At 45.3% G+C, this 20,736-nt stretch overlaps 1 protein-coding gene across 3 annotated transcripts in view; it reads right to left on the bottom strand.

Moving 5' to 3' along the window:
• Positions 1-427: 427 nt before the first annotated feature.
• LOC138821307 (fasciculation and elongation protein zeta-1) overlaps positions 428-20,736 on the bottom strand; it is a 50,564-nt gene continuing 30,255 nt past the window's right edge. For all 3 annotated transcript variants that reach the window (XM_070013442.1, XM_070013444.1, XM_070013443.1), the window contains exons 4-10: positions 19,671-19,757; positions 15,763-15,931; positions 11,901-12,172; positions 10,894-10,974; positions 8,612-8,687; positions 2,265-2,330; positions 428-809 (exon numbers count right to left, since the gene is read on the bottom strand). In XM_070013442.1, the coding sequence (XP_069869543.1) occupies positions 793-809; positions 2,265-2,330; positions 8,612-8,687; positions 10,894-10,974; positions 11,901-12,172; positions 15,763-15,931; positions 19,671-19,757 (768 nt within the window). In that variant the 3' untranslated portion in view covers positions 428-792. The remainder of the gene's footprint in view (positions 810-2,264; positions 2,331-8,611; positions 8,688-10,893; positions 10,975-11,900; positions 12,173-15,762; positions 15,932-19,670; positions 19,758-20,736) is intronic.

Below are 20,736 nucleotides of genomic sequence, written 5' to 3'. Positions count from 1 at the left end.
ACTACATGTAGGAGTTCGCATTACTATAACATTAGGGCAGCAGGAAAGGCAGGAAGGACATGTAAAGTTCCAGGGCCCTGTTCCCAGGGGTCACTGCGCACAGAGAAAGCAAAGTAGTGTCCCAGCACAGGAACGAAGCCATCTTGGGCGAGTTCAACAGAGCCCTGGTTCCTCAAAGCCTTCAGGAACCAACCTGCCTATTCCCACACGAGGCACTGCATCTGTCTGGCTTCTCCATGGCATTCCCTTTAATATGGCCAAGCAGTAAGAACCTAGGAGCCTGCATATGGCCTTCCACATACATAGCCCTACCACCCGCCATGACCCACCAAGGGTAGGGCCATAGGAGAGCACGTGAAAGCAGTCACGTGTGTTTTCTCTACAGAGTGTGAAGCAGAGGGCCGACAGATGCCAGACTCCAAAGCAATGAAGAATATTAATTAAATGAAGGTTTATTTCAAAATTAGTCTTAAGAGTATAAGCTGTTTTGGTTTTTGTTTTTGAGGGCCGGAGCCAGACTACAGAATGAGCGGTGAGGACACCAGCCTTCCCGGACACAGCTGGAGAAGAGGCAGCGAGCATCACCGGCCCTGCGCCCTGATCATGCATCCAATGATTACTAGCACTAGAAGCCGACAGCAAAGGACCCCGCCCGCGATTGCTCGTGTTTAATCCAAGTTAAGCTATACATGTTTAAATACATATCGGAGGTTACGTGATGTCATGCAATCCCTGTGATGGAATGACTCTTGCTCAGTGACCTCCTGCAGCCAGGCTGCTCCAAAGGCAAAGTTAGGTAGGACAGAGCACTGAAACGAGAAGAGGAAGAGGTCACAGGTCACATAGTCACAGGGCAGCTCCTGAGCAGAGAACAATCTCCCAGGATTGGGCAGTAGTTGAAGTCCTGTATCATCGTTCTACCAAGAGCAGGAAGAGACAATGACAGCTCTCTTTCTGCTGTGACGTCATGATTAAGCATATAGTCTCTAGGAACCACCTGCCTGGGTCTAAATCCAGGATCCTGTCCAGGCTCTGGTGACTCACTCTGTCATCCTAGCTATTCAGCAGGCTGAGATCTGAGGATCAAGGTTCAAAAGTAGCCTGGGAAGGAAAGTCTATAAAACTTTTTTTAAAATCTCTAATTAACCACCAGTAAAGCCAGAAATGGAGCTGTGGCTCAAATGAGAGTGCCAGCTTTGAGCAAAAAAAAGCTAAAGGACAGCACCTAGGTTCTGAGTTCAAGTTCCAATACCAACACACACACACACACACACACACACACACACACACACACACACACACACACACACACACACACACCTTGATCCTCCTCTCACAAGCTCTGTAACAGGAAAATGCTCTTACCTAGCCACACTGTTTCTTCTTTCATGAAACAAAATGTACCAATGTCTACCCTACAGGGTTTCTGAGAGACATAGAACGTGATCATTTTAGTGGATTGACAAGGGTAAAAAGCTAGCCCTCAGACCATCAAAGTTATACATACCATTCTATAAGCCTCCTCAGAAAAATTTACCATTCATTTTAGAAACCTTTGGGTCACACATTCCTCCCCAAAATTTAACTACTAGACTATAAGATTAATCTTTCTGGCTCTTACAGAAAGAAGCTCAGGGTTTTATTTATGTTCCACCAATCTGAAACTATACAAAGTGTGTGTGTGCACCGAGAGCAAAAACAAATCCAACAATGGATTTAGACCATGAATGATCTTCTATGTCTACTGACATCTGAAAAGAAAGAGAAGCAGAGAGTATGTGTCTCGGGATGGATGTCTAGAACCACACATAACAGTGATTATCAGAAGATATAAGGCTAGGACTAGCTCAGTGGTAGAACACTTGCCTAGCATGCTTGATGCTCTGGGTTTAATTAACCCCCAGCACTGTAAAAATAATAAAACAAAACAAAAGGTCTAAGGCTGAAGCTGCTCAGACCTCTCATTCTAGAGCCTAGAGGAAATAAATAAACATATTAAAGTATAACATGGAGATGAATTTAGAAAAAAAATCCAAAATGAGGAAATTCTACAGGACAAATCTTCTAATTTCCCCAACAAACATATTTCTAGGAATAAGTGATGGAACCATTTTTGCAGGGGTTCTAGCAGCACCCACTACCATGAAGGCCCCTCAGTGTTCACCTAGGCCCCTGCTGGGTCTGTCTGCATAGATGCCTGCTAGGCCTTCAGAGCAGGCTCCGTAGCTCACCACTTCTGTTCAGGAGGTGACTGCGGCTCTTACCTTTTAAAATGTAGTCCGTTAGCAAAGTAGGCACCTTCTCATTATCCTCCTTCATGGCGAAAAGAACTGGGGGGGGGGAGAGAGAGAGAGAAAGAGAGAGAGAGAGAGAGAGAGAGAGAGAGAGAGAGAGAGAGAGAGAGAGAGAGAGAGAGAGAGAGAAGCAGAGACATCATCAAGGATACAAAGTTGCTTCCAGAGCCAAACATGCCCTCCACCACTCCCACCCCCACCCAACTGGGAAATTACTCATTTGACCTCTAGAATCTGTTTCAAGAACAGCCAGGATTGTCTCTGGGAAAGCAGCCTGACTGATGACTTCCATAATTTCCATACCATCCACTAAGTATATATCTTTAATAATTGTAAGAATAAAGCAATTGTTCAAAAAAAGAATCAGTTGCTAGGCGCCAGTGGCTCATGCCTGTAATCCTAGCTACTCAAGAGGCTAAGATCTGAGGATCATGGTTCAAAGCCAGCCCAGGCAGAAAAGTCTATGAGACTTTTATCTTCAATCAACCACAGAAAACCAGAAGTGGCGCTGTGGCTCAAGTGGAAGAGTGCTAGCCTTGATCTGAAGAGCTCAGTGCCCAAGCCCAGAGTTCAAGCCCCACAACCAACCAAACCAAACCAAACCAAACAAATCAGCTTTTCAATATAGTTGATCTAAATATTAATGAAAACTGACAGGTATAGAGGGTGTTAAGGGAGAACGATAAAGAAGGTGAGACTATGATAAAATGTAGATGTGTATGGGAATATCACAGTGAACCATGCTTTTGTACAACTAATACACTAATAAAAAAATTGTCACACTACTGAATCACCTGTAATAGTGGGGTTTTTTTTGTTTTTTGGGGGGGGGGTCCAGTCGTGGGGCCTGGGCTTGGGCGCTATCCCTTAGCTCTTCAGCTCAAGGGTAGCGCTCTACCACTTGAGCCACAGCGCCACTTCTGGCTTTTTTCTTTTTGCTTATGTGGTGCTGAGGAATCGAACCCAGGGCCTCATGCATGCAAGGCAAGCACTCTACCACTGAGCCACCTTCCCAGCCCCTGTAATAGTGTTTTAAAGACATTCTTTTCACATAAACAATCATCTTCATTTCTAATTTGATGGTAGCAAATAACAAGTTAAATACCTTTTTTCTGTTTTGTGTCCATTAGACAGCTGGAGTTTGTGAAGATTTATGGATTCTCTCTGGAGTTCACAGACATGCCATTTATACATGAATCAAACAACAGGGAAGCTTTTGACTCTTAAAGGCTTTTTCAAGAGGCTTTTTATAGCTGAGCTCAGGTAGCTCACACATATAATCCTAGCTACTCAGGAGGCTGAGATCTGAGGACCATGGTTCAAAGCCAACCCAGGCAAGAAAGGCTGTGAACTCTTTTTTTTTTTTTTGGTCGGTCGTGGGGCCTGAACTCTGGGCCTGGGCGCTGTCCCCCAGCTCTTCAGCTCAAGGCGAGCGCTCTACCACTTGAGCTACAGCGCCACTTCCAGTTTTCTGGTGGTTTATTGGAGATAGGAGTCTCACGGTCTCTCCTGCCCAGGCTGGCTTTGAACCGCGATCCTCAGATCTCAGCCTCCTGAGTAGCTAGGATTACAGGCGTGAGCCACCAGCGCCCGGCAAGGCTGTGAACTCTTATCTCCAATAAACCACCAGAAGACTGGAAGTGGGCTGTGGCTCAAGTAGCAGACTGCTAGCTTTGAGCTGAAGGGGGAAGGGAAGGAAGGGAAGGGAAGGGAAGGGAAGGCAGGGAAGGGAAGAGAAGGGAAGGGAAGGCTGGAAGGCAGGAAGGCAGGAAAGAAGGAAGGGAAAAGAAAAGGAGAAAGATTGTATGCACAAAATGTCCTTATCAATGAAGAAGAACATTGCAAAACACATATAAATGTTATAAGAAATAGATACATGTAGAATAATGAAGTAAATAGAAATGCACAGAAATAGATACATGTAGAATAATGAAGTAAATAGAAATGCACAGAATAAACAGAAGAGTGTAGAGAACAGTACATGTGCTTATCTCTGAGTGTGAGACCACAGGGTGTATTCTCTCTGTGACATCTTTCTCTGCTGTCTGACTCTTCTCAATGAGGAAAGAATAAGGATCAGCTAGAGTCAGGAAACAACCATGACAACAGTAGGTTTCCAAGTCCATTTCCATGTCCTTGAACTCTACTCCTGATTTCAAGGCAGGTCAATGAAACCTGAAGCCACAAGTCAGGAGTGGGCAAGGAACAGAGTTCACTGATGGGCCTGACTCATTGGCTAGGTTCAGAAAAAGAACTCAAAACCATACTATTGCTCTTTTTATTTCTTCTATATTTTTAGAAAAATGTTCACTTCAACTCAACTGGAAGCTGAGAGTCCTTGTTTCTTTTTTTTTTCTGTATTTCTAGACATGTAGGAGATTTGCAATGGAACCTCAGACACTAAATGCCACCCAGAAGACTGCAGTAAAAGAGCAATAATGACATCCAGCCAATATGGTTCTAGGTTTTCCTCCAAATTCCAAATTTTATCTGAGTTACCCAGTCAAAGAAGCTTTACAAATGCATTTTTGTATGCTGCCCTTAATTGAAGGACATAGGGGAGACAGAGGAGACATTGTCCATGTAAGAATCTACCAAAAAAAAAGCTCTTATAATCTATAAGAGAATTGGTATTCAGAGAAGAGAGAAGTTGGAAATCTTTCTTTTAAGAGGTATAAAATATTGGAATGTGATATATCCATTTAATAAAAGAGACAGCCATAAAAACATTAACAAAATGTCAACTGGTGGGACTTAAATACAAAATTTTATAGCTGGTTTAATTATGACTATCTAGAAAAGATAGAAAATATTATGGCTAACACACTAAACTAGTTTGGATCTGAAATGTCTTCCTGAAGGTCCAGGTATTGAAGGCTTGGTTCCCCAGTGCAGAAATGTTGAGAGGCAAGGCTTTGTTTGAGGAAGTGATTGGCTCATGACGGCTCTGACCTCATCAAATGGACCAGCCCATTGATGAGTTCATAATGTGATGAGCTTTTGAGAGGTGATGGAAATTTAGGAGGTAAGAACTAGTCGAGGGTAGAGTTATTGAAGGCATGCTCCAGATAGATAGATAGATGGATAGATAGATAGATAGATAGATAGATAGATAGATAGATAGATAGATAGATAGACAGACAGATAGATAGATAGACAGACAATCTCTATCTATCTCCCTCTCCACCCCTTTTCTCTCTGCTTCCTGACCACTCTGCTGCTTCATGGCGATGATGCTCTCACCTCACTGCAGGCCCAGAAACAAGTCAAGAAACCATGGACTAAAACTTCTAAAACTATGGGCCAAAATAAACCATTGGTTTTCTCAGTGTATAAGACTAACATAATTATTATCGAGTAATTATGTTCACTTTCCACATATCAAAAGTAGTCTAATGATGGATATATTAGGTGGAATTACTAAAAGAACTTCAAAAAATGTAAACAAACCTACTTACTGTGGTTTCTTAACCACAATGAAAAGAAAATGTCACGCAATTCTTGGATGGGCAGCTACAATAAACAACTAGTTATTCTCTGCTTTAAGACTTCACATCTGGGGCTGGGAATGTGGCTTAGTGGTAGAGTGCTTTCCTAGCATTCATGAAGCCCTGGGCTCGATTCCTCAGTACCACATAAACAGAAAAAGTCAGAAGGGCTACTGTAGCTCATGTGGTAGAGTACTAGCCCTGAACAAAAGAAGCTCAGGGACAGTACCCAGGCCCTGAGTTCAAGCCATACAAGATACACACACATACACACACACACACACACACACACACACACACACACACACACACACATATATTTAAACGATGTTAGGACTTGAACTCAAGGCCTATCTCCTGTGAGGCAAATACTCCATCATTGAGCTGCATCCCTAGTGCTACAAATACATTTCTGTCTGTTCCCTTTAAGAAAAAAAATCTTAGTGCATATTTATGCAAATGCAGGAGTTTAAAAATGAGTTAAAAGCAAGTCAATGTTTTGAATTTAAAATTCCCGATTCTCAAGGACACAGTATCTGTGGATACAAAGAGAATTTCCATTTGCCACAGTCTCCTACTCTCATTCTCCAAATTGATTTTTTTTTTTTTACTGGAGATATTGGTCACTTTTAGCCCAGGGTCCAGGAAGTATGTCTTCCTCTCCCTTCCTCTGGTGTGTCCGTACCCACCCCCCACACACACACACTGGCCCATTCACTCCAAGGCAGCCATCAGTCTGCATGCATAGTTGCCAGGGAAATGTGACTTCTTTCACATCTCTGAGCCTGTCATCACATTGTCTCCTAGGATTTTTCTCTTCCTAAGAGAGCCAAGCTGACACCAAGTGCCCTGGTCCCTTGGGAGATATAGTCTGATGTGTGTTTGTGTGTGTGTGTGTGTGTGCACGCGTGTGTGTATACACACACATATATATACACATACATCGATATACATATATGTACAGACATGCATAGATATGTATATATATAAATATAGACAAAGAGATTTTGCCTACAAAACTCATTATAACTGTTCCCCCCCCCCCCCCATAGCTCAGAATGTTATTATACTATAAGACAATAGAGCCAAAGCAGAGGAGAGGAAGCAATCAATTCCTGGAAGGAAAAATGGACTTTATTCTTCCCCATCAGCCTTACTCCTTACTTTGCCCAAGAAACCTTGCTTCTTGTGGGTTGGGAAGGTGGCTCAGTGGTAGAGCGCTTGCCTTGCATGCTCAAGGCCCTGGGTTCGATTCCTTAGCACCACATAAGCAAAAAGAAAAAAGCCAGAAGTGGCGCTGTGGCTCAAGTGGTAGAGCGCTAGCCTTGAGCTGAAGAGCTGAAGGACAGCGCCCAGGCCCAGAGTTTAGGCCCCATGACCGGACCCAAAAAAAAAAAAAAAAAGAAAAGAAAGAAAGAAACCTTGCTTCTTAAATGTGCAATCACAGCTGGGCACTGGTGCCTCAGGCCTGTAATCCTAGCTAAGATCTGAGGACAGGATCACAAGTAAAAGTCAGCCTGGGCAGAAAGACTGTGAGACTCTTATCTCCAATTAACCACCAAAAAGCCAGAAGTAGAGCTGTGGTTTAAATGATAGAGTGCTAGTCTTGAGCAAAAAAAGCTGAGGGACAGCACCCAGGCCCTGAGTTCAAACCCAGAACAGGCTCGCGCGTGCGCGCACACACACACACACACACACACACAAGTACAATGAGGCCTGAGACCAGCTCCTTGCTAAGGCGCCCAGGTATGGCTCAGGCAAGTGCAGGAGGGAACCAGAAAGACAGAGAAGAGGACACCTGGAGAACAATCAGGAACACAAAAGTCTCCCTCACCCCCACTTCACACCCTCCCCCCAGCTCCCCTCCCGCGGCCCAAGCAGGTCTCTTGCTTACTGGAAGAACCAGAGGGAAAAAAAGAAAGAAAGTTGGACAGTAGCTCACACTTGTAATCCTAGCTCTTCAGGAGGCTGAGATCTGAGAACTGAAGTTAGAAACCAGTCCAGGCAGAAAAATCCATGAAACTCTTACCTACAATGAGCCTGCAAAAAGTCAAAAGTGGAGCTGTGGCTCAAATGGTAGAATGCCAAAGTTGAGCAAAAAGTTAAGGGAAAGTGTTCTGGCCCTGAGTTCAAGCCCCAGTACTGGCAGAAAGGGAAGGAAGGAAGAAAAGAAGAGGAAGGAAGGAAGGAAGGTAGGTAGGAAGGAAGGAAGGAAGGAAGGAAGGAAGGAAGGAAGGAAGGAAGGAAGGAAGGAAGGAAGGAAGGAAGGAAGGAAGAGGTAGGAAGGAAGGAAGGAAGGAAGGAAGGAAGGAAGGAAGGAAGGAAGGAAGGAAGAAAAGAAGAGGAAGGAAGGAAGGAAGGAAAGGAGGGAGGGAGGGAGGGAGGGAAGGAAGAGAAGAGAGAAAAGGAGAGGAGAAAAGGAGAGGAGAAAAGGAAAGGAAGGGGAGAGGAACAGAAAGGGGAGGGGAGAGGAGCAGAAAGGAGGGGAGGGGAGAGGGGAGGACAGGGGAAGGGAGGAGAGGAGGAGAAAATAAGAGGAAGGGGAAGGAAGGGGAAGGGAGAGGAGAGGAAGGGAAGGGAGGGGAGGGGAGAGGAGAGGATGGGAGAGGAGGAGAGCGGAGGGGAGGGGAGGGGAGAGGCGAGGAGAGGAGAGGAGCTCTGGGTATGTACCACTGGAGAGTTTTACTTGTACCCTGGCTAGGAGGATGTGTCCTCACAATACAGGGCATATTTTGACCTAGGAAATCTCCAGCCTGAGATACTGGCGTGCCCCATGCAGTCAGGAGGAGGGAAACAAGGAGCCTCTAAGGTTTGGAAGGAGGAACTCACTGTTTGTCAGCATCTGCAGGTCTTCCACGGAAGGAGGAGATGATTTCTTCTCATAAGGGATGACTGTGTTCAGATACTGCAAGACAAACAAGCATTTGGCCCCTGAGACATGGTCCCTCAATGGGTTAAGGACAGTGGACAAGTTGCATGGGCACAGTACTCTAAGACACAAAGAAACAAAACACTCTCAAACTCGACCTTTCTGACAACACTCAAGGTCAGTGGCAAACTGCTATTTCAGAACTCTATTTCATCCCCCAACTCCTGGGGGCTGTCTCTCAAAAATAAGACTTTCCCCATATTAACCAGGAAAAACTTTGCTCCGTCTCGGCAGCTACATTCTTCCTGCACTATAAACTTCTAAGTTATCTTGGAAACCAGGGGAGCTTTGTCCCCCTTCAGGCCTAGAGCAGCAGCCAATATTCCCCAAGGATTTTGTTGTTGTTGTTTAAAATTGAGAAAGAATTCCTTCTCTTTTGTCAAAAATGATGTATCAACCCCACCCAAGGTCTTGGATGTTGGATTTACTCCCTCTGCTGGATGTCAGATGCTCCTGCAACAAAGCCAACATTGGAGGATGGGCGGGGGACCTTCCACCAGAGACTTTGACAGGCCCTAAGGTTGCCTAAAGTGGTCAGTGCGAGGTTGAGAAGCTTTGCCTTGTGGTCCTGGCCCTGCTGCTGGCAGTGAGGCCTTGGGAACCTGCCTCACCACGCTGAGCCTTATCTCACTGCTGTGAAGCTAATTACACAGTCCAAAAGTTTCCCCATGGTGCCAGTGTAGAATTCTAACACATAGGATTCAGCACAAGCATTTAAAAGTCACAGCCGTTTCATGAGTATTTATTGTACAGGTTTAAACTTGTCCGCTGACACCACCAAGTCTATTGGACTTGTACCCCAACGGGTAGGGACCAGGGCTTTTTGCCTTGTACCTAAAGATCTAGCGATATAACATAGCATTCATTTGAACTCTTTCCTAACATCCTGAAGTCACTTTGCAAGGCTACTGTTGGTGTGTAATTTGAACGTCTCCCAGAGATACATTTGTAAAGGCTTGGTCTCCAAGATTGTGCTATTAGGAGATATTGCAGGCATTTTTGTAAATTTGTATCATTGTATTGTTATTATTAAGGTGTTGTACAGAGGGATTACAATTCCATAAAGGCAGGAAATGAGTATAATTCTTCTTGGACAATGTTATCCCTTCCTTTGCTTTCCTCCATTCTCCCCTAACCTCCGGCCTTGCCCACAAGCAGCATAGTTCATTTTTTATATAGTACATATTGAATACCATAGTTGCATTTGTACTGTGAACTTTCAAGGAGGCAAGGCCTAATGGAAGGTTTAGGTCATTGGGGGGTGGGGGGGGCGTTCCTCAAAAGAAGTGAGAAGAGCACTCTCTTTCTCTTTCCAGGCTCGAGATGGGACTGTTTGCTCCTATGTATACTTCTACCATGATGTGCCACCTCTAGCAGGGGTCAAACCAATAAGGGCATCTAATCTTGCACTTAAACCTTGAAAACTATAAACTAAATAAAACTTTACTTTTATAAAGTTAATGGCCTCAGGAAACTTACTTTAACAATGCAAAGCTGACTGATACAGTAGGCAAGTTATTAACAAAATGGAGCCAGCAAGGAGATGCCATGCTGTGGGGTACAATCTGAGCCAGGCTGCTAAAGATGCAGTATGGAGGGCATTGGCCCAGCCAGAGGTCAAATGCCATAGAGTTAATTAAACTTTCAGATAGGCTCAGCCATGAAATAGGTCTCCCCCTACCCTTTTTATTCTCTGTTGGTAGTGGGGCTTGAACTCGGGGCCTGGGTGCTGTCCCTGAGCTCTTTGCTCGAGGCTAGTTCTCTACCATTTTGAGCCACAGAGCCACTTCCAGTTTTGTGCTGGTTATGTGGAAGTCTCATAGACTTTCCTGTCCAGGCTAGCTTTGAACCACAGTCCTCAGATCTCAGGCTTCTGTGTAGCTAGGATTACAGGTGTGAGCCACCAGTGCCCAGCTATAAGTTCCTTTCAATGCAACTTAATTAATAGATATTAGTGTTGGGTTTGAAGTTTTGTTCATATCCTAGAATACAGGATCTTAAAAAAAATCACTTTGGGAAAGCACTTTCTTCTTTAACAGTGGGAGGACACGTCAGAGTCCTTTTTGCCCAAATGCTATAATGTTTCTGTTGGCACCCCACACACCCACATGGTTGGGAAGACTGGGTTGTGAGATCATAGAGGAGGGAGGGAGAGAGGAAAAACGCAACTGTTCAGGCCTACCTGTTTGTCGGTTCCTGAGGAGCCAAAAGTCTGGCGGATGCCACTTTGCAGGATGTTGGAGATACCCTCCATGCTGAAGCGCTGCAGGAGAGAGACGCTCAGGAGGGCAAAGACTCCCTGTTCCAAAGCCAACACCCCAGGGACTTCTGTGCCCTTACTCAAGTACCCAGACCCATAGCTACCATGTCACATCCGATAAATGCTCCATGGTAACCAGAGTCAATGTAAGACCTTGGCCTACCTTGCCTTCCTTGGCTTACATGCAATTTAGCCAACAGACAAGAGAGGTTTAAAGCAATTGTCCTTGTTAGGCACTGGTGGCTCATGCCTATAATCTTAGCTACTCAGGAGCCTGAGATATGAGTATGAAGGTTCGAAGCCAGCTGGGACCAGGAAAGTCTGTGAGACTCTTATCCCCAATTAACCACTAAAGAGTGCGAAGTGGTAGCCTGGAGCAAAAAAGAACTCCAGGACAGCACCCAGGCCCTGAATTCAATCCCTAGGCTTGGCACAAAAAAAATAAATAAATAAGATAAAAGCAACTGTTCTTTTCTGGGGAGTTTGTTTGCTTATTTGTTTTTAAAATGCACATGTCATAGTCTTCATTTAACTGGTCAGGGACAGGCACAGATCCTTAGTTGATTCTACTGAGATATCCCCCATTACAAACCACTGGTTTGGAGAATACTGTCAACAGACCAGTATGGTCTGGCTATTTTCAGCCCCAGAAACACTCTACAAAACACCTTAAGTACATCCTAAGGTAAGCAACAGGACCATAACCCATGCCAGTGGCAGAACTCCAAAGACTCTGGATGCCTTCCCTCACTTCCCCAAACCTAGCAATCCAGGAGACACATGCTTATCCTCCCCCTTGTTCTGACCCGCAGCCCCTCACAGGCCTCTGCTCACAGTTTTGTTGCTCAGTAAGAGTGGGTGTTGGGATCTGCAATGGAGCTGAAGGCTGCCTATGCCCAGTCTTCCAACTGGGTTGCTTCTATGCATACCTTGAGAGGCATCTGATTCCCCTTCTCTATTCGGCTGCTCTGCAGGCTCAGCCCTTTCTCTTTCCGTCTCTTTTTCATCAGTTCCCGCTGCTCCTTCTGCTTGTTCTGAACCTCAATGAGCACCGTGATGAAGGAGTTCTTCACTTCCTTCTCAAACTCCAGCTCATCCCGGCGGGCTAGCTGCTGCACCAGCTCCTCTGAGAAGTCTCGGATGGCGCCCTCCACCTGGTCCAGCAGCTCAGCCAGCTCAGACCCAGACATGTGCCTCAGCCCTGCAGGGAAAGAGAGGCCTGAGCCCTTGGGAGGTAGGTTGCTTTCACAGGGACCCCTTCCAACTCCTTAGAGGTCCCCAGAGGACCACAATTTAAGGATAGGACAGGAAGAGGCCCCATATTAAATACAGGAGAGGAGATCACATGAAGAGGAAAAAGAAACAGTCCCCCTCCTGCCCCCCGCCACAAAGCATGTGGACTCTGTAGAGAAAAATATGGGTAAAAAAGCAGGGTTTGGTGGCTCACACTTGTCATCCCAGCTACATGGGAGGCTAAGTTTGGAAGGATTATGGTTCTAGGCCAACCTGGACCAAAAACAACAACAACAACAAAATCACAAGATTCCATCTTATCTGGAAAAGCTGGATGTGGTAGCACACACCTGTCATCCCAGCTACAGTGGGAAGCATAAATAAGGGGATCAGAGTCCAGGCCAGTCCTTGCAAAAATGAAGACCTTATCTAAAACATAACCAAGGCAAAAAGGGCTGGAGACATGGCTCAAGTGGCAGAGAAAAAAATGTAAACCCCAATATTTTTTTAATTGTGTAAACAGCCTGTGTTCAAACCCTCTCCCAAGAACTAAATAAGATATAGCTGACAGGCCGGCATGGTAGCTTATGGTTCTAGCTACTCAAGAGTCAGAGATCAGGAGGCTCATACTTCAAGGCCAGCCTGGACAAAAAGTTGGTTAGACCCCCCACACACACCTCAACTAACAAGCTGGGTGTGATGATTCATGTCTATAATTCTCTGGAGGGAGGGGGGAATAAAGTCCCCAAGATAAAGAAATGCTGTGTCTGAGGCGAGAGCAGCATCACTGACCCTAAACTGATCATTCCACAGTTAAATATTAAAATGCCTCGCCAGACTGTATAAATATGGTCCATTAGTATGAGCCAGTCAAAATATTAGTGAAGTAAATAAAAGAGATTTAGAGACCATCTTTGAAAGTTTGCCTTTGATTAATAGTGTCTTTTTCTTTTTAACCTTAGAATCTGTTACCTTCCCCCTACACCCCCACCCCACTCCATTCCTGCGTTGCCTGGGTGTTGGCTGACTCAGTTCAGCCTTCCCTTTTGTCTTGCTCCTTGGCGCTCTCCTCCTCCTTCTGTTTATTTGCCATTTCACTCTGCTTCCCAGCAAGTCCTTCACTAAACACTTCTATGTTTGGGGCCTTTGTGTGGCCAAGAATGGCCTGATGGGGTGGCAGTGAACGCAGCCAGGCAGCATCTAGGCAGCCATCTCCCGCCTCTGCCCTTTAGAAGTTGTTCTCAGGATGTCAGGCAGGAGTCCTGCCACTTCTTACCTGCCCTGGGACCTGTTTACTCTGACCCACCCACCTTCTCTCCATCCCCGACCTGGGCCCCTCCCAGGAGGACCCTCCTGCAGCACAGGCGCCATCTTGCCTACAGATGGATGGACCTGCTACTTTCCCTTTGCCTGTGCTGTGATTCTTTTTTTTTTTTTTTTCATTTCACACACCAGCCAGCCCTTCCTTTGCAGGCTGACTTACTGTGCTTCAGAGACTAAGAGACTGGATGCTGGAGTGGACATCTCTGTCAGGAGAGGGTTCTGGGTTTAGGATGGGTTTATGAGGTTCAAGGGCAAATGCAGATTTACAATGAGAATTTAGCCTCTCCCCACTGAAGATAAGAGAAGAAGGCTGGGGTGGGGACTGGGAGTGGGGGTGGCAACAGATCAGGGGCAGAACGTATATTTAACATGTGTGAGGCCCTGGATTGGATCTCCAGGAAGGAAGGAAGGAAGGAAGGAAGGAAGGAAGGAAGGAAGGAAGGAAGGAAGGAAGGAAGGAAGGAAGGAAGGAAGGAAGGAAGGAAGGAAGGAAGGAAGGAAGGAAGGAAAGGAGGGAGGAAGAAAGGGAGGGAGGGAAGGAGGGGGGAGGGAGGGAGGGAGGGAGGGAGGGGAAGGAGGGAGGGGGAGGGAGGGAGGAAGGAAGCAGGGAGAGAAAAGTAATGCAGAGGAGGGAAGGATGAGATGGGAGAAGGGGAAAGGAGGGGAGGAAGGGAGGGGAGGGGAGCAGAGGGGAAAGAAGGAGAGACTTTGCCTGTCTTCCACCTCCTTTTTCTTTCAAAATTTCTTTGTCCTTTTCAAATGCCTCCTAGGGTCTGTCTCCATGGTTCAGGAAAGTTTCCTTAGGGGCCTGGGAGTCATTGCTTTGAAATACAATCACCCAAGAAGATGAGGCCTAAACTCCCACTGTTCTAGAAGCAGAGGGGCCTAAGTCAGCCACCTGACTCAAAATTGCCAAACCTACTTCAGCATAATGGGTTCTAATTCACTTAGCTATGGGACAGTGAGATTTCTTTGTCAGTCGTGGGGCCTGAACTCTGGGCCTGGGCACCATCCTTCAGCTCTTCAGCTCTAGGCTAGCACTCTACCACTTGAGCCACAGTGCCACTTTTGACTTTTTCTGCTTACATGGAGCTGAGGAATTGAACCCAGGGCCTCATGCATGCAAGGCAAGCACTCTACCACAGGGCCACCGTCCCAGCCCAGCTGCTTTCTTTAATAGCTTGGTGGTAAGGCTTTTCTGGGAGGTAGTAAGATTTTGTTTTCTATTCAATTTCTCCAACAATGGCTTTGGACCAGTCCCTTAGCCTCTGGAAGACAGTTAATGCCATCCCAGTGGGGCTGGTGTGTGGTTGTTGGGAGATTATACATAAAACAGGATTGAAATAGGATCTGATAAAGACAGGTCATTCTAGAATGATTAGCTATCATTATTACCATCTATTTTTTCATTGATTTTTTTTTTTTTTGGTCTGTTGAACTTGGCTTGGGCGCTGTCCCTCAGCTCTTCAGCTCAAGGCTAGTGCTCTACCATTTGAACCACAGCACCACTTCCAGCTTTTTCTGCTTATGTGGTGCTGAGGAATTGAACCCAGGACTTAATACAGGCTAGACAAGCACTCTACCACTAAGCCACATTCCCAACCCCATATTTTTTTCCATTGATTTTATGATAGTATCCCTCATTTCTTTTAGATAGTAGCCCTCAGATTTTCCCATTTATTCTGTTTTAGTCTTTTTTTCTTTAGTTTAGTTTGTTCTGTCCTTTAAATTTTCCTGTGTGTGTGTGTGTGTGTGGTGTGTGTGTGTGTGTGTGTGTGTGTGTGTGTGTGTGTGTGTGTGTGTGTGTGTGTGTTGTCTTGTGTTTTTGTCTGTTTGCCAAAAATGTTAAGTTCTTGCTGGGTGCCCATGGCTCATGCCTGGAATCCTAGTTACTCAGAAGGCTGAGATCTAAGGATTGTTTGAAGCCAGCCAGCCTGGGCAGGAAAGTCCCTGAGACTCGATCTCCACCTATCCATCAGAAAACAGGAAGTGGAGCTGTGGTTCAAGTGGTAGAATGATAGCCTTGAGCTAAAAAGCTCAGTGCCCAGACCCTGAATTCAAGCCCCAGGATCATCACAAAATAAAACAGATAGCTTCTCTGCAGATACCAAGTAGAGCAGGTGTTGCCCACTGGTCTGCTCTATGAATGTCTGCTCCAGGACAGTGAGCCTTTTGTTGCCTGGAAGAGAATAAGTACATCATCTTTGGCAAGCCCTGCCACTCAAGGAGCCTCACCTTCATAGGACCAGTTGTTGTTGAAGGTCTGTGTTAGGGCCTGCATCTCCTGCAGCAGCACCGAGTCTGCCTGGGATGAGGTTTCTCCTCCATCATCCTCTTCCAGAACTTCCTCTTCCTCCTCAGGATCTGGGGAATTCTGCATCATTTCCTCAATCTCCTCAATCACCTGAGGAAAGTGCACAAGAAAATGCAAACTGTTCCTTGCTAGAAGGAGCATGCTGGCTTGTGTCTTAATCAGGTAAGGACAGGTCTCATTTTGCTGTCTGTAAAATTCCTGGAGGAATACCATTTCTTTCATTGTTTTTGTGGGGTTCCTTTTTTATGCCAGTCCTGGGGCTTGAATTTAGGTCCTGGATGTTGTCCCTGAGCCTCTTTGGGTTCAAAGCTAGTGCTCTATCATGTGAGCCACATTGCCACTTCCGACTTTTTCTGAGTAGTTCGTAAGAGTCTCATGGACTTTTCTGCCTGGACTGGCTTCAAATTGCAATCCTCAAATCTCAGCCTCCTGAATGAGCCACTGACACCTGGCCCATTTCTTTAAATAAAATTTTTATTGTCTATACATTGTTGCATAAAAGTTGCCATTCAACAAAGCAGTTTATGAATATAAGTGTATCTTTTCTTTCTTGTTTATTTAGATCTGTGACCAGGACTTGGACTAGGTATTTGATGCTCTTGCTCCTTGGCTAGCGCTCTATCAACTGAGCCATGCCTTCAGCCCCTACAATGCATCTTGATCAACGTCACCTCTTTCAACCTCCTCACTCATCCTTCCCAACCTGCCCCTTCCCTTACTTTTCTTCATTTTGTAGGATATACAAAATTCTTGACTGCATTCTCCTCCCTTCTCTTCATTCATCTCCTCTCCTCCCCTTGACCCCACCCAACCCATTTCTTAATAGATATTGAATAATAATAAAAATAGACCTGAGCAAAGGCTTACACACACTCTTTCTTTAATGTAAAGCACTCTTCATGTGAAATCTCTTCCAAGAGCTCCATTTAGATGAATGTTTTATTGGAAATAAACTACTCTTTCAGGAAATGAAGGCAGGGCTGATTGGAAGGGAGCATTTACTTCAATTTGCTGAGCATTTTATTCTAAGTGGGAAAAATATTTTATCTGCTTGACAACATCCCCAAACCTACTCCATTAGCTGTCACAATACATGTGACTCAGAACAAGTCAAAATGGGGCAGAAGAGTGTTTCTTCAGAATTCACCTGGACAGAGACGAGTGCTGCTGAGCCACAAGTAAAAATAAAGACTGTAAGATAAGAAGAAGAAGAAGAAGAAGAAGAAGAAGAAGAAGAAGAAGAAGAAGAAGAAGAAGAAGAAGAAGAAGAAGAAGAAGAAGAGGAGGAGGAGGAGGAGGAGGAGGAGGAGGAGGAGGAGGAGGAGGAGGAGGAGGAGGAGGAGGAGGAGGAGGAGGAGGAGGAGGAGGAGGAGGAGGAGGAGGAGGAGGGGGAGGAGGAGGGGGAGGGGGCAGCTGGGATCTGGAAAGAAGGGGGGGAAAACACCTCAGCTCTTATCTTAATGATGGAGTGGGCACAGTTCCTACACATGGATGGCAAAGTTAGGCAACTGCCAAAAAGGTTAAGGACAAACTATTGTATATATTACTTGCTTACACACATAGAAAATATAGAAAACCAAGCCTCTGTGTAAATAATGAGTGTGTACTGGGTACTGATAGCTTAGGCCTGCAATCCTAGCTACTCAGGAGACTAAGATCTAAGGATCACAGTTCAAATCTTTCATTCTTGGAAGAAAAGTCGGTTAGACTCTTACCTCTAATTAACAAGCAAAAAAGCCAGAAGTGGAGCTGTGACTCAAGTGGTAGAGCTCCAACTTGAACAAAAAGAAAGCTAAATGAGAGCTCGAAGACCTGAATTCAAGTCTCATTATACACACACACATCACACACACACATACATACACACACATACACACACACATCACACACACACATACATACACACACATACACACACACATCACACACACACACACACACACACACACACACACACACATACACAGAGTTGAGTTGAGTCAGGAATCCAGAGATTCAACATCTGTACTAAGTAAAAAATGACTTAAACTAATATTTAAATTAATTTAATCTTAACTGTGAAACACTGTATATTCTCAAGGAGAAAAGTAACTCAGAGACTGGCTTTGGAAGGCTAAAATTTTTCACTGTTGCATGAAAATGTGAAAAAATGTGCATCACACACACAGAGAAGGCTAATCCATCGCTTCTATTTTTGGAAGAAAGGTATTTGGGATGTTCCTTTAAGTGTTCTGACTCCACGTACCAGGAGTTGTGAGAGACTTAGCAGGAGTAAACACTAGGCCTGTCTCAGTCATCAAAGTCTGACCTCAAACCAACCCAAGCATCAGGAAGTATCTTCATGTTTTCTGCAGGTGGGAACAGTAGCATAAAGAAAAGTTGAACTTTTTATCAAAAGATACATTGCTTCTGACACTGGTGGCTTACCTACTCAAGAGGTTGAAATCTGAGGATCAGGTTTGAACCCAGCTTAGACAGACAAATCTTTAAGACTCTTCTCTCCAATTAACCAGCAAAAGGCCAGAAGCAGAGGTGTGGCTCAAATGGTAGAGTGCTGGCCATGAAAAGTTTAAAGCCCTAAGTTCAAACCGCACATACCACACTGCCTCCAAAAGAAAGCTATTTTGAGCCATCAGCATAGCCACCACAAGAGCACACGCATCTTTCTTCTGTCCTTGACAATGTAGCCAGCATGTTCTCTTATACTTTTTTCTTTATTGAAAGAACAAAAATTCTCAAGAACTCGTTAGATTTAGCTTATAAACTTGTAAGTAAATACATTGGGTGGTATGCAAGTGTCCCAATGCACTCACTGAAATGTGCTACATTCAAAGGAGAACTCAACTTTGCCTTAGAAAAGTTCAGCAAAATAAAACACCAAGAAGTGGGTACTTGAAAGGGGTGGGGTTAAGGGGAAAGGGGTGGACGAATGGAGAGGAGAAGAATCTAATGTATATCCTAAATTAAGAAGAGTGAGGGGAGGGATGGGTAGGGGAGGGATGGGTGAGAATGTTGAAAGGGGTGACATTGATCAAGATATACTGTATTCATAAACTGCTTCGTTAAACGGCAATTCTTTTATTTTTTTTATTTTTTTTTAATTTTTTTGGGTCCGGTCGTGAGGCCTGAACTCTGGGCCTGGGTGCTGTCCCTCAGCTCTTCAGCTCAAGGCTAGCGCTCTACCACTTGAGCCACAGCGCCACTTCCGGCTTTTTTCTTTTTGCTTATGTGGTGCTGAGGAATCGAACCCAGGGCCTCATGCGTGCAAGGCAAGTGCTCTACCACTGAGCCACCTTCCCAGCCCAATTCTTTTATTTTTGAGGGAGGGGGGTCCGGTTGTGGGGCCTGAACTCTGGGCCTGGGCGCTGTCCCTCAGCTCTTCAGCTCAAGGTTAGCTCTCTACCACTTGAGCCACTGCACCACTTCCGGCTTTTTTCTTTTTGCTTATGTGGTGCTGAGGAATCGAACCCAGGGCCTCATGCATGCAAGGCAAGAGCTCTACCACTGAGCACCTTCCCAGCCCCAACGGCAATTCTTTTGTAAACTACTTAAAGATAACTTTTCTTTAATTTTCTTTCTTTCTTTTTTTGGGGGTCCGGTCGTGGGGCCTGAACTCTGGGCCTGGGCGCTGTCCCTCAGCTCTTCAGCTCAAGGCTAGCGCTCTACCACTTGAGCCACAGCGCCACTTCTGGCTTTTTTCTTTTTGCTTATGTGGTGCTGAGGAATCGAACCCAGGGCCTCGAGCATGCAAGGCAAGCGCTCTACCACTGAGCCACCTTCCCAGCCCCTTTTTCTTTAATTTTCAAGCACTCAAAAAGATACTCTTTACCTGATCTGCTGTGAGCAAGGGTTCTTCGTTGATGCCAGAATCATTTTCACTCTTTTCATTGAACTCTTCCTCCTCTTTCTCGTGGATCTGGAGGAGACGAGAGAAAGATAGGACTTCGACCATCAGCAGGATGAGGATTCTGGTCTTTAAATGGAATGATACTAAGAGGCCAGCCCAGCCCACTGCTTTCAGAGAGAAGCTGGAAGAGTCTGAGTTTCATTCAGTCCCAATGTGTCCCTGTGGCACAGCGGGCATCAGCAAGTCCAGCATAGTTGGAAAGGGACAATGGGACAGGAGTGGCCAGCACCATTCTGGCTGGAAAGGTTCAGCGGATCTGAGTTCTATAACTCATACACAGGTCATCCCTGGGTGAACCAGAAACCTTTGCGAGGCTAGAGACACAGCAACCAATTCTTGCAGCAAAGACATACTCAGTCTGGGGTGGGGTAGGGAGGGATCCAGATTTTATATTATTAGACATTTCAGGGGTGAGTTGTTCCAGCTCAAACAGGCACAGGTTCATTATGAATTTGATGAAAGACAACCCTGCAATCGGAATCCAGGCCTGGTGTCAGGGATGACAGATGTGATGGATCAGTGTGGGGCATCCCACTGAACAAGCAGAACTAAGCAACAAGAAAAAGTGAAAGAGGCAGGTGCTTCTGGCTCATGCCTGTAATCTTGGCTACTCAGGATGCTGAGATCTGAGGATAATGGCTCAAAGGTATCCCAGACAGACAAATCTGACAGACTCTTATCTCCAATTATCCAGCAAAATGTCAGAAACAGAGATGTGGCTCAAGTGACAGAGTACCAGCCTTAAATGAAAAAGCTAAGGGACAGTACTCAGGCCCAGAGGGAAATCCTAGCACCCGCAGACACACATGCACACCAAAAATAATAAATAAAATAAAACTGAAAAGAGAATGTCTTTAGCCCATTTGCTCTGTGTTCTCCAAGTTCATACCTCTTAGAGTCTAAAAGTTCACAATCATTGAGACTCAAGATTTCATTCCAACAAGATATTCTTGACCTTATCCCAAACTGTGACAGTCAGTCTTGAGTT

The sequence above is a fragment of the Dipodomys merriami genome, unplaced genomic scaffold, assembly GCF_024711535.1.
Source record: "Dipodomys merriami isolate MVZ:Mamm:240054 unplaced genomic scaffold, mDipMer1.0.p SCAF_91, whole genome shotgun sequence".
Taxonomy (NCBI): domain Eukaryota; kingdom Metazoa; phylum Chordata; class Mammalia; order Rodentia; family Heteromyidae; genus Dipodomys; species Dipodomys merriami.
The sequence above is the reverse complement of the archived record's forward strand: the minus strand, read 5'-3'. Positions and strand labels throughout refer to the sequence as shown.